The sequence below is a fragment of the Cupressus sempervirens genome, chromosome 11 (assembly GCF_028749045.1).
Source record: "Cupressus sempervirens isolate cs-2001-9-10 chromosome 11, ASM2874904v1, whole genome shotgun sequence".
Taxonomy (NCBI): Eukaryota; Viridiplantae; Streptophyta; class Pinopsida; order Cupressales; family Cupressaceae; genus Cupressus; species Cupressus sempervirens.
Window position 1 is genome coordinate 48,580,856 of NC_143128.1, and position 14,516 is coordinate 48,595,371.

General features: G+C 32.7%; 1 protein-coding gene across 2 annotated transcripts in view; it reads left to right on the forward strand.

Moving 5' to 3' along the window:
* LOC149528190 (uncharacterized) overlaps window positions 1-8,288 on the forward strand; it is an 83,469-nt gene extending 75,181 nt beyond the window's left edge. Inside the window, exon 3 of one of the 2 annotated variants that reach the window (XR_016358736.1) lies at window positions 7,540-7,677. Coding sequence is in view for 1 of the 2 variants with exons in the window: in XM_089809949.1 (XP_089666075.1) it covers window positions 7,540-8,022 (483 nt within the window). In the remaining variant the exon portion in view is untranslated. Of the gene's footprint in view, window positions 1-7,539 lie in introns of both variants that reach the window. The other variant, XM_089809949.1, reaches the window with a different exon arrangement.
* Window positions 8,289-14,516: the final 6,228 nt, after the last annotated feature.

The window sequence follows — 14,516 nt, forward strand, 5'->3', positions numbered from 1 at the left end:
AATAATGAGAACTCGTTATATTCTCATAATAGTTATTCTACCATAATAATGGCTTTATATAGACCTTTACTAGCAATGTAGTGATCATCGAATTCAATTTGGATTTAATAAAGCAATCAATTACGTTTGCTTATGGTCGTGTACTCTGTATCAAACAAGACATGAGAGTATGAGAGTTGGAAATTCTAGCAAGCGTATGAATTTATTGGAATACACGTATATTTAGTATAAAAGGGATGACATAGTGTTTGAAAAGGATTTATTGAAAATTTAATATAGCTGATTGTAAACAAGTCTCCATTTCAACTATTTATGAAGTTATGTTAAAATGATGGCACTAAAACGATTCATGTGACCATTTAAAATAGTGTTACTGGAAGATTAATATCAGGCTTTTTGCCTTTTACCAAAAAAATAAAATAAAAAACTTAGTAACTTAAAAAAACTAACAAATGTTTGATTTATTTATGTTGAAATATATAATTGAACACATGAAATTCCTGTCAAGGTACGCAAAAGAATATTGAAACATACAAGAGGCATTAGAAATTTTGGTAATTCTACATCGAAAATGTTTGAACTTTTTAGCTTTAATGTTTTGATTGGGAAGATGTGTGGGACGTCTGGTAATTGTTTTTGACTTGGTCTATAAAGTTTAGTTACTCATTTCTAAAATGAAAAAATAGAATATATTGCAATCACATCTGTAAGTACATTATGAGTTCTAATTGTTTCATTAGAGAAAAACGAATTCATCCCACAATGGCATATGTATTAAGAATCCAGGCTACCAATGTCAAGTAATTTTGATTTGAAACAAATTTCGTTTGAAGTTGGTTTAGAAGAAATAATTGAATGAAGTGCATGGATCGTCAAGAACAGCTTACATGTAAGTTCGGAAAGTTAACTATGAAAGTTCAGTTTTCTGTTGCAGGGTTGGTCACGGGTTTTAGTCTCTCCCGTCTTCATAGTACTGGTGGACTTGTCGCGCCAGCGCTACTGGTCAAGTTAAAAAGTTTATCCGGCGCACTGCAGTTTATAAAGGGGACAGTGCTGCACCTGATTTCTGCAGTTTAATCAAAAAAATAAAAATTCTTGAACTTATGTCACTCACCAAAGTTCAGCTTTGTAAAATTGTGGAAAATATCTTGAGTTTACTCACGCATCAACGGGAATATGGTAAATGATTGCTGATTATTATCAGAGTTCATCGTCGCATATTTATGATAAATTATTTATACTAACTCAATGTTCCTTACTTAGGAGTTCTGCAACTAGAAAGCTGTTTTTGGATGATTGATTATTCATGCTAAATCTGGAGATTCGTGCTTCTGTTCGTCAATTCTGAAGTTCAGTTTGACGGTCATTTGGAGTTTTCACGTAGTTTAGGACTGAATTAATTGGGGCATTATTAGTTCCTACCACTCCATGGCAGAGAACTATAGCGGAGGATTATATCTTAAATAGTTATTAATATAGAGCTATATCATCCAATCAAATTCTTTATTTTGTTCATTCCTAATTTAACACTATAGTAGTTCAAGAAAAGATGCTAGTTATGTTAGTTTTTTTATACTTAAAATTCATAAAAATATTGCTAGTTCGTCTAATTGGACTGCCTGCAGAAATAAATCTCTCTCTCCTTAAAAAGTGAGTAATATGTTTTGTAAAAGAGCAATGATTCACAGAACCGAAAATGCAAAAAGCCCAAATCCATTCTGAAATTTTGGGTTTATAAGAAAAAACAGTGAGAGAGCCATAGTTTGTATAAATTTGAAATTGCTAGTCTGTCCCATCAAATTTGCCCCGCTCACCATCTACCGCTGAATTTCAACACACTATAAGATTCTGAAGGTAATCTTGCCCAAATTAACACTATAAACTTTTCAACGATTCAGTATCCAGACAATTTGTTAAAATCATGTGCAGGCTGCTTGAGAGCTTCAGACTGAATATTTTGGTTTAGGCTATTGCTTGATAACTTTCTCCAGAGATTATCTTTTGAACCAAGCAAAGGCGCAATCATGGATGATAGCATTCACATATAGGAGACTAGGTGCAATGACCCTTTACATTCAGATTACTCATTGTTGTGATGCCACACAACCTTGTATATGTTGATTTCAGTTACTTTTTAGAATATCTCTTCAGCGCCATTTAACCTATTACTGAATATTCCTGAATATTCCACGTTAAGAGGACCTCCACATGTATAGAATGGGGAAGCTCAACTTACCAGAGGTAAGTTTTGTATTGTAAGTGATACTCCAAATTAACTCCTAGGCAAAAGCTGTTACACTAAAGAGATTCCAGCACCATGGAAACCCTAGACATAATCAAATCCGATTCCATCTGTAACTTTGGCACATGTTTTTTTTTGTGTAATCATGATAGCAACAGACTGATTTGTTGTTGAATGAAAAATTTTGACCTGTCCTCCCTTGTTTTATCCTCTATTTCTACTCATTGGAATGTCATGTTTTATTTATCAATGCAGAAATTCTACGATAAATTCTAGAAGAACGAAGATTTATGTGGAATTTTAAAAAAAAAACCTAGTTTTTTCAAAGAATCTCTAATCGTCTAATCAAAGTAAATATATTATCTAGCGTACATGAACACTGTTTCAGGACATACAATTCAGCAAATCAAAGTTACAATAAAACATACCATGAAACCCCACTCCATCAACCTCATTCAAATGTTTATCAAATTAGTGAAGGAGGTGGATAGAGTGGATCAAAGACAAACACCAACTCAAAGACAAGCATTCAGTTCAATATGTAAAATACAAAGACTTATCACAATGTACTACAGCACTTCATTCTCATTAACTTAACTAAAACCTATTACAAGTCCTTAGAATGCTACAGCATTCTATCCACCCATTATCCACAATGATTAGATAACATCTGATGCCTAAATCCTTACATAATGCTTCTATATATAGAGATATAAGAACTCTCTAGAATATCAAACACATGTATTGCATGACATAAAATATTAATATATATCAATAAATATATGCAACTACTGGTAGTTGAAGACTGATTCTGAAATGATGTTGGGTGGCTGAATGCAACGTTTTGTCTGTTGTTGATGGTGGGCTATTGGTTGTTGTGGGTTGTGGATGGTTCAGAAATGACGCATGATTTATTGCTTTCGGCAAATTGAGGATGGCAGGGAAGGTGGAGAAATTATTTCGCTAACACTCCCCCTTAATTTTTTCCAATAATGCTACTGCATTTATATTGTTTTCCTTGTCATAATTACTTCAAATTTTATGACTTAAACCTAACAAATAGAATACAAATGGTTTTTAGCTGAACAAAGACTTTACATTTGAATGGTTGCGGCTAACCACAAACCTCACATTATAGTGGTTACAATAGACCACCAAACATTACAAATGGTTTCAAATTACCACTAACTCAACATGAAATTGTTTCAAATTACCAAAAACTCACATGATGGAAAAACTATCTTCACTTTGGCTTTTCTCCTTCTTGACTTGCATGAAACTGATTATTGAGTCCATATAAAAAGAAATCTATCTACCGAGATATATAGGTACCTAGCCACTGTACTTGTCAGTTCTATAGGAATCCTTTTCACATACATGGTTCATCAATATGTCAAACCAAAAACCTTTGGGGTGTCAGGCACAACCAATAATGCACTCCATACATTCACATAGCCCATTAGCAATCATCACTAATTCAATTTTCATCACTTGGTTGGAGAATATCAATGCAACCGACTTCTATTACATGACCACTATCAAGAACATCATATCCTTCACAATTAGAGAAACAAATTTTCACTTCCGATCCCAACACTTTTATCCAATCAGCACACACATAGACTTTTGAATCATGACAACCAACTCACCACCAATACAACCTACTTTCACTTACTGCAACCACAACTAACTTCAGTAACTATTCAATAACATCAAATACACATGCTTCAAACATAAACATAATAAAAAATTTCATGATCAATATCTTCCATGTAATGTGTATGCATTCTCTGACACTCCCACTTGCACAAAGATGCTCCACATGCTTCTACTCTAGAAATAACAATGTCACACAATGCTAACTCAAACACACTTCAACTTTGACTACCTTCTTTTCATGACTTCTCTGTTTCTCATAGCAGTCTCTTGATTTGTTCATCTCTTTATTCTTGTAGAAGATAACTTCAAATGTTGTTGCATATTAGGTTACGATGCCACGACACTTTTCACTAGTTCTAAACTCATCAACCTCTCCACAATCTCCAGGACCATTTCCCATTAGCTCTGATACCAATTGAAGAAGGTGGATAGAGTGGATCAAAGACAAACAACAACTCAAAGATAAGCATTCAGTTCAATATGTAAAATACAAAGACTTATCACAATGTTCTATAGCACTTCATTCTCATTAACTTAACTAAAACCTATTACAAGTCCTTAGAATGCTACAGCATTCTATCCACCCATGATCCACAATGATTAGATAACATCTGATGCCTAAATCCTTACATAATGCTTCTATATATAGATATATAAGAACTCTCCAGAATATCGAACACATGTATTGTACGAACGGCTTAAACATCACACACTAATGCTTCATTCCTAGAGTAAAAGTGTTAAATAGTCAAAGTTTGACTTACTTTTCCAAGCTTAATTTCTTGGTTAGTGTGATGTTTAAGACTTACATGACATATAATATTAATATATATAAATAAATATATGCAACTACTGGTAGGTGAAGACTGATTCTGAAATGATGTTGGGCCGCTGAATGCAACATTTTGTCTTTTGTTGACGGTGGGCTGTTGGCTATTGTGGGCTATGGACGGTTTAGAAACGGCGTACGATTTATTGCTTTCGGCAAGTTGAGGACAGTGGGGAAGGTGGAGAAATTACTCCGCCAACAATTAGATGCAGTCAAGTTATTTTGACATCAAAATAATGTACAATTCTTAAAAAATCTATAATAAAACATATCATCTCATTCAAATGATTATCAAATCAGATGCAGAGAAGATAATTTGACATGAAAGTAATAAGCAAATTTTAAAGGTAGAAATTTAGAATAAAACATACCCTACATTCCCATTTCATCAAACTCATTCAAATGTTCATCAAATCAAATGTTCATCAAATCAGATGAAGAGATGACCATGAATACCTACTTCATCAAACTCATTCTGTTTTGCAAATGTGCTATGTACCACAGGCATGTCACTCTAGACAAGAAATCGCAAGAACTGTGCAGGCAATAAGCATTAAATATGACCTCTACCACCACCTATTTTCATAGTCCAGCTGTTTGAATGTGTAATAGATGTCTATTTATGCCTCAGGGATCCAAAGCTTCTTTTGCCTACACGCGTTAACATATAAATTAAATAGAGTATACCAGGGGTCGTGGTTACGGTACAACAATAATGAGCTCTATTATAAATGCTCCTCAAACCTCTTTTGTATTCCAATTGAAGTTGTCTGCATGTGCATTTTTTTTTGATTCTACAGTACCGCAATCAAAAGATAGTTAGCTGCAGATACAGCATAAGCAACAGGAAAAATGATAGCAACTGCAACAACAACAAAACCATCCACTGTCCACAGACTATAGGATGCCATAAATAGCAGACAACCCAGCCGTTCCAGCCGCTTGACTCAGCCGTCCATAATGAATGCACTATAATATTTTATATGCTATGTAATGAGTGTTAGATTTCTAGACACTTCTCAGACCTCTATAAATAGAAGCTTATGTAATGTATTTCAGCAAAGGCAATAAGACAATGAAATAAGTTTTATTTCTGTGTATTTGTTTATTTTTGCCTTCAGATACAACATAAGCAACAGAAAAAATGATAGCAACTGCAACAAAACCCACCTACAGCAAGAGAAGCAATTATTGCTCAGCTAACGAGGAACATGAGTCATGCTTCTATTAATGGTGTTGTGAATTCGATCAATCTTGAAAATCAAATGTCACAGTAGGAAGTGTAATGACAACCAAAATTTATGAACACTTAAGAAACAATGATTTCAAAGGAAACAACACTTGAAACAATCACATCAGAAGGATGGATTTAAGGATTTTCCTCTGACATCCATTGAAATCTGATTTCTCTGTCTATGTTTTTGCATTTAGGACAGATGTCTCTTGAGCATTTTTACAAGTAAGATCAGTAATCTTAACAATGAAGGTGCATTCTTTACTCTATGATGCCCCTTTTGTCCTAGAGTTAACAGAGGTATTTGCAGTGGAATTCATACAATGGTTAATACCACAGTTAACATAATTTATAATATATAATGTCTTCTAAAATATATATAAATAGTAATACACATAATTTATACAAATCTACTGCCTTTTTGCTCCCTTTAGTGTTTTTCAGAATGATTTATCCATGTTTTTTTCTTCTAATAGAAGCACTAAGAGTTCATTTCTATTTTGTATTGATTTTTTAAATTAGAAAAATTTATGCCACTTCTATAATCCAACAGTCATTTGGTAGATGATAAGTTGTAGCCTATTTATGCACTATTTTCTTATGCAAAAACTCTTTGTCACTCATACCTTATGCCCAAGCCCAGCCTGCCCACCCTTTGGTAGGAACTAAGCTGCCCTGCAGCACTTGTTATTAGGAGTTCTTCTATAGTTTAGAAATCAGTCTTTCTTTTCGTTCCACCTCCATGTAGTTTCTTTCTAAGGATTAGTTTATTCATTATTTGAACTGCTGTAAGAAGCTGTTAACTAGAAGACTGTATAGTAGGTTTATTGATTAACATGCATTGGCAGGGAAGTGACGAGTTGTTAGGTAACATCAATTAGTTAACTCATAGTTAAATTTGAAAGGGATGAGTCTATACGTGTTTTATCTGCTGAGAACCACTCTTAGCATTCATATTTTTCAATTGAAATTCTTTCAGTATGTATGCTGGAATTAAAAAGAAAATTCTCTGTTGGTTTTTCGTATTGGTGTTTATACAATGGCTGTGTATTTTGTTTGATGATTAATTACTAGTGAGGTGTGTTGTTCTTGTTTTCTTCAGAATCGAGAGATTGCATTTTCTCTTCACTCCAGTTTTATCAAGAAAGTCTATATAAAGCGTTGAATCAATTTCGTTTCTATAAAAGGAAACACTTTATTGCTGTTTTGTGCCAATGCTGAGCGCTCAATTCGGAGCAGTGCTGAATGAGAGAAGCTCAGAAAATGTTGGCTCCCCAAACTAATTTCCAAACTAATTTCCAGATTGGTTGAAGAAATTATAAGTTAGTGTTAAAGCTTGGTTGAAGGAATTATAAGTTAGTGTTAAAGCTGACCGTTTAAACATCATACATTAAGTTTCATTTCAATAATAATAAAAGTGTTAAAAAGTCAAAGTTGATTTATTTTTTCTAAGCTTAATTTTTTTCTTCTTATCATGTGATGTTTAAGATAACCATGTCAAAATCTTTAGTTATAAAAAATTATATGCAGAAGCTTATAGGATCTAACGATGAACATCATTGGTAAATGTTTCAGGCACAAAACCTCTTGATTAGAAGAATTGGCAAGCAGCAGGTATTCCTAGCAATCGACGACGCCCACACTGAAGAGTCATCAGTTGGTATGATCCGTAGGTTGCTCTCTCTTCCTTTTACTGAAAATAGCTTAGTTCTTGTCACCGCATGCACTGGCAAAGACCTTTCGGAAGTGATTGGCTATAATAGATGTGGTACTTGTTTTCATCTTCCAAGTGTAAATGAAGAGGAAGCAATTCAGATATTACTTGAAAGAGCCATACCAAATTGCAACTTCGAATCCCTATTAGATTTGGATCAACATATTATCAGATATTGCACTTTCATGTGCAAGATCAGCTGTACGATTCAAAATAATAAAGGAAATCGCCAAGGTGCCATGACAGAGTACTATTATCATCCTCCCTCTCTAATTAAAATGGGTGCTCAGCTTGGGAGTGATTTATCTCAATGGAAACACATTTTTGAGTGTTTCCGGATTTAAAGATGAATGTGAGGATGATAAGTCCGGTTTACCAGCTCATGTGTGTTTGAAGTTTTTATATAATTATCTGGTTTGGAATCGATGCATAGGTTGAGTAGTTCACGGTGAGCGGAACTGATCAGTGGAATTGAAGCTGACATTGTAAGAATGGGTTTATTACAGTATTTTGTAAGTTTAATAGTTTATTTGAAATCATCCTTGTAGATATGTCACAGTGGAGAACGTTTTTTGTAAGTGTAGTTAGCGTAATTTTTAAACTTTGACTTCGAGCAATCTTTCTTTTTCGTATGAGTTTTTCTTTGTGAGTTCTTTTATTTGGAATTCTTTTAACCAGTTATTATTAATAATATAAACATAAAGTTTTATCAAAAAAATTTAAAAAATAGATTTTATATGAAAAACTAGTTTAATAACAAAAATATTATTAATTTTTATTAACAAAAAGATATTTAAGAGCAAACTCCAACATTCCTATTATGTTTGTGATAACAGCGTATGTCCAAGTCTGCTGGATCATGTTGTAGTAGAATTTTATGATGCACCGTAAATCCATTAAGCTGAGTTATGTATCAGTCTAAACATTAGTTTTTGATAAGCAGTCGTTGAGATTTTAACCGTGGACTTATTCTTAACGGTGTGCGATTTATGTATTTTTATCTTCTTTTTGCAGGCTCGAGCTTAATGAAGGATAGGTTCAAGTTTAAAAAACATTCTAATGATTTATTTACAAACTAAATCCAATCTTTGCCATTGTTTATATAGCTTAATAACTATAATTATTCTCTTAATACAGCCCTATTCCAGTTGTCATGTTCCTTAGACTTGACTGTATTGCACAACTTGGTATGATCTGTGCTACTTTATAACCATATTTTGAATGACTTGTACTTAATGCTGCACGTATAATGTATAAATAATTTGCGCCACTAAACATTATTCTCGTTTTGAGAGCTTTAATTGTAGCATATCTATTTCACCGATAAATAGTTATCGAGAGCTAAGTAATAAGTCAGGGAAAGTCCAAAAGTCAAAAGGAAAATACGCAGTCCCTGTTCCAGTTCCTAATCCCGACATTATTATTTTTCATTGTATGAATGTCATCATAGCTGGCAAGCCCAAATCTTGCTGCCATAAAAGTCCTCTTTATATTACTCTAATGAGGTGAGTGAGATTTTATGAAATTCAAAGCATACCTTTGAATTTTAATCATTTTTCTTACCCAAATTCAATAAAGATGTGTATAATCACGTTTTCTTACATTATTTCCTTTCCATGATCTAAATAAATGTGACATATCAACATTTTGTTTTACGTGTAGGAAATCGTCTTAACAATTTTATCTTATATTTTTTCATATTTAGTTTTTCAAGTACTACCTTGTTTGAGTTCTAAATTGTAGGACATCTTTGACATTTTTGTTTCAGTCAACTTGGTCGGTGGACCTTGCTTTGTGACTAGGAGTTTTATTATCTTGAATTTCTAATTTGGACATTTAGTCGATATGTAGTTAGATTATGTAACTATGTATTTTGGTCTTCTTGAGCTTTCTAGATGTAGACTTTTTAAGTAGGTATGCTCGAGAGTTATACAGTGTCCTTGTTCTTATTGTTATTATGGTCTTAAACTTGTAGTTGATGTTTTGTATTGATACTTATGACCATGCTACCATATTTCTCTTATTACACTTAGCATGTTTGATTTAATACATGATGATGGTATTATACTTTAATAATGGAATATGATCTTGATACATTTAATATTGATTGTCACATTAGTTTACATACAAAAAGATGAGAAAATGGTGTATAAGCATCTTGATAGTGTTACGTTGATGACATTTGGATCCTCAGATTGTATGATGCAATTTTTTGGAGACTAGCTCCTTAGTAGTGGTGGATACGGATGATTTAATCTAGCACATACAACACGTCCAAATCTTGTGGTTTAACCTTGAGTGTATTAATGCAGAAATTGTTAGCGTTATCATACTTGAACTGTGTCAGTCATGCATTCTCCACTTGGAAGAACAGGTTTTCTTTTGAGTAATAAATATATATGTTGGATTCAAATTTGACATTATATTATACTAGGAATTTTCTTGATATTGATATTTTTATTAAATTATTTATGATCAATAAATGAATGAGATGGTCAACAACTCCTTGATAAACGTCATAACAATAAAAATAGAATACATCATAACAATTAAAATAGAATTTTGATTTTGTGTTTATTAAAACATGGAATATGTATTGGAGAAGTAAAAGAAATAATTTGAAATGTAATTGTTACTTAAATATAGGCCACCATGATCTATCCAATTGAAAATTTAGACTCCTTAAGGAGAAATGTCTATGAAGTAGTGATGTTTAAAAAAAATTGAAATGGGGAATTTTTGAGGGCATGATCTTATGATGGTGAGCAAGCATTTGGAAAATAAAAACCTAATTTTTGAAATGTAAATAATATATATAGATAAATAACTTGTGGATGCTAGAAACAATAGTCCACCAAGATAACTGACGGGGGGTGGTGAATTACTTATCCAACAATTACAACATTTATCTTTATTAAACATTCTTAACCACTCAACCAAAGTAAACACCAACCATAATAAAATGCACATAGAAAATTACACTAGATATATTGACTAGGGAAACCCTTTACTAGAGGGAAATCCTTGGTGGGAATGATGCCCACAAGATAATGCACTAATATAAATATTCCTTCTTTGAGGATGGACCCTATTAGGAGTCTATTACAACATTTAGTACAATAAGTCCCTATTAGGAGATTCCAACCCTGTTAAGAGTGGTGGTACAATGTATGCAAGATGAGCCCACTGCACAGACATGCAATTTCAACTACAAGAAGAGTTCACTACTTGAACATGTAATTTACTATTATGTTCTCCTTTCCTTTGTTTTTTTGACTAGACCAATCACTATCAGACCTTATATACTAGGTCATGAACCACAGACCAAATATCAAACCTCAGATCACTCAGCAAAACCTCGACAATGAAGATTCCTTCACTTCTGCACTGCTTTGCTCAACTGCATTCTGCTCTTGCTACTGCTTATCATCAATTATCAAAACCATATCATTTCATACCATGATAAAGGAAAATTTCCTTCCTTTATACCAATTCCTCAAAACAATCCCATGAGTCAGCTGTTAGACCTTCTCAATTGGATAACATTAATCTTTCACCTTACAACTTGAATAAATTTTCATACAAACAATATTATGATGAGTGAACTTAGCCAAGTCATCCTGAACATGTCTTCTCAATGTCCTCAACTTTGATTCTCAGAATAACAACTCTCCTAAGAGATATAACAAGTTTACTAGAACATGTCTCTGTAAACACTATCTCAGAACAAACATCACCAAAACTTACATAACTTCCTCTAGACATAGCCTATCTTCTTTTGATGTTAACTACATATACTAGATAGTCATAAGTATCTCCCATAACGTGGAATAGTGTAAATACTCAACTAGTCATCTATACCAACTTGATCTTCCCACTGTTCTTCTATCAGATACCATAGAGAATTTCTATATTGACATCAATGACAAACTCAATCATGAATATAACATATCATCATAGTAACATATCTATAGTACTCCCCTAGAGGAATATCATCAGCATTCATGCTTGTAACCAATCTTCTAACAATCTTCCCCTTTGGCATTGATGACAACATAGATGAAAAACATCTAGTTCCAAGAATACCAACAAAAGACTGTTCAACTTACTTTTCAAATCCTATTCATCAATCATTCTCCCCCATTTATATACCTCAATGTACATTCTATTAATATTTTAGCATTAGTAGAAGTATTGTTTAACTAATATGATAGTTTATATTTATGCCGTTACTGTTATTCATCAACACACACACACACACACAGAGGGAGGGAGAGAGATTCTTGGATTAATATATACTCTTAGCATAATCCTTGACTAATGCCTATCGGCAGTATAGCATTATTAATATTAATGCAGTAAGTATATTATACTTGAACTAGCAGATTAATAAGTTGAAGGTTTATTAAATCAGTTTGTTAGTTTGGAAAACATGCCACCAAAGAGGCATGTCTCTACATGGCCAAAGGCCATGTAGAGCCATGACTCTATGATGGTTGTGGCTCTCTCCTTTTATAAATAGATGAGCAGATTGTTGTGGAAGAATATCAATATACGACATAAGACTCCCAGTGATATGCAGATATATATCAGTCATAAGACTCTTAGCTATTTGAAAAATATATCAGTATTATATTTCAATATATCTTCATCAAGGACTAACTTGCAAGAACATCAGGATAGTTAGCATACTATTCACATTATTAGTAATTCACAAGGTCCACACTCAGAACTAGTTTAGAAAAAGGTCATACGTTTTTGAAGCCATTCTCTCCACATCTATAATACAAGTAAGACCATCTATTGTTCACTCATTTATTGTAATTATTTTATCTATCACAAGATCCATAAAACTTAACATGGTATCAGAGCTATTCTGATAAGAGAAACTATTACAAAATAAAGTCTAAAATCTCAAAGTTTAAAAAGAAAGAGGCTAAAATCATATTTTTAAAATGGTGAATCATGTGAGACTAGAAGATAGGCTTGAGGGTGCATCTAATTTCTCTTCATGGAAAATTAGAGTATTAATAATATTAAGAGAAATGGATTTAGAGAAATATATTGAATCAAATCTACCCATGCCTTAAAATGAATTTAAAAGAAAAACTTGGAAGAGACATAATAATAAGGCAATGAAAATCATTATAGATTCTATAAAAAATCATATCCTTCCTTCCATATCTAATCTTCAGATTGCATTTGAAATGTTCTCCAGTATTCAAGATACATTCGAAAACAAAAATAGTAGTAGATTATTAACTCTAAAAGAAGATCTACTATATATAAAAGTGAAAAATGGAGAATCTATATCTTCATATTTTCTAAGGATTTCTAAAATAAAGGATCAACTCGCAACTATGGAAAATCAAGTTCATGATAAAGAACTCAGCATGATCACTCTAAGAGGTCTTCCTCTTTCATGGGAAACATTCATTCGAGGTTTAAGCTCTTGATCCGAACTTCCTAAATTCAATCTATTAAAGAATGAGTGCACACAAGAAGAATCTAGGTTAATTTCAAGGGGACTAAGTACCAATCAACAGGGAGAAATTTAGGCACTTCATGTGAAATCAAACAAGAAAAGAAAATCCAAGTATAACAAAAGGAAATCTAACAAAAATCACAAATCAAACAAGCAATGTGATTGGTCCAAAGTTAGATGCTTTAAATGTGATAAAATTGGTTACTCTCGTATGTTCTACCCCAAAAAGAAGAAAATACAAGCAGCCTTAGCAGAAATTAAAGGAGAAAGTGAAGATAAAGAAGAAAGAGAAAACTATGCCTTTTACTTAGCCCTTTTAAGTGAAATAAATTCTAACCACAACACTTGGATCATAGATAGTGGAGCATCTTGGCACATCGCTGGTTTTAAAGAAAAAATTGAAACCTTCTCTAATCAAGCCTTAGAAGAAGTTACCATTGGAGATAACACTACTTATCCTATTAAAGGAATTGGTTCCTATTCAATACAACTAAATTCAAGAATTGCACTACAACTCAAAAATGTTTTATATGTACCAAGAATCAAGAGAAACCTGGTCTCTATTTCTAGTCTTGTTGATCAAAGCTTCAAAATTACATTTCAAGAAGAAAGAGTTCTATCTTGGCCCAAGAACTCTAATATTGTGAAAGCCATTTCCATTGGATTTAGTGATGGAAGTCTTTATAAACTTTTTAATAATTAGAATCAAAACCTAGCTCTTAGTCATGAAACTTCAAATTCCACTAAAATTTGGCATAGGAGGGTTGGAAACCTTCACTATCAAGCATTATCATCTAGAGGGAAAATTGTAAAAGGTTTACCTAATCTAAAATCTAATCATTTAAGTATTTGGAAAGGATGTGCCTTAGGTAAGACTATTAAGCAATCCTTCCCTAAAAGTGATCATAAATCCAAATCCATTCTTGAACTAATTCACGCAGATCTTTGTGGCCCTATGTTAGTACCCTAACTTAATGGATGCCTCTAGTATATAATTTTTATTGATGGTTACTCTACAAGAACTTGGATCTATATTTTGAAACAAAAGGAATCAACTCAAGTCTTATCCAAATTCAAAGAATTCAAAGCCTTAGTAAAAAATCAATCAAGAAAAAAGATTAAAACCCTAAGGTCAGATAATGGGGGTGAATACATATCTGATATTTTAAAGAACTTCTGCATTGCTATTGGGATTAAGAGGGAGTTTTTTGTTCCTTATAATCCTCAATAGAATGGAATTGTTGAACAAAAAAATAGGTCTATAGTTGAATCAGCCAAAGCAATGTTGCACGATCAAAATCTTCATTATTCATTTTGGGCTGAAGGATCTAATGCAATAGTGTACATTCAAAA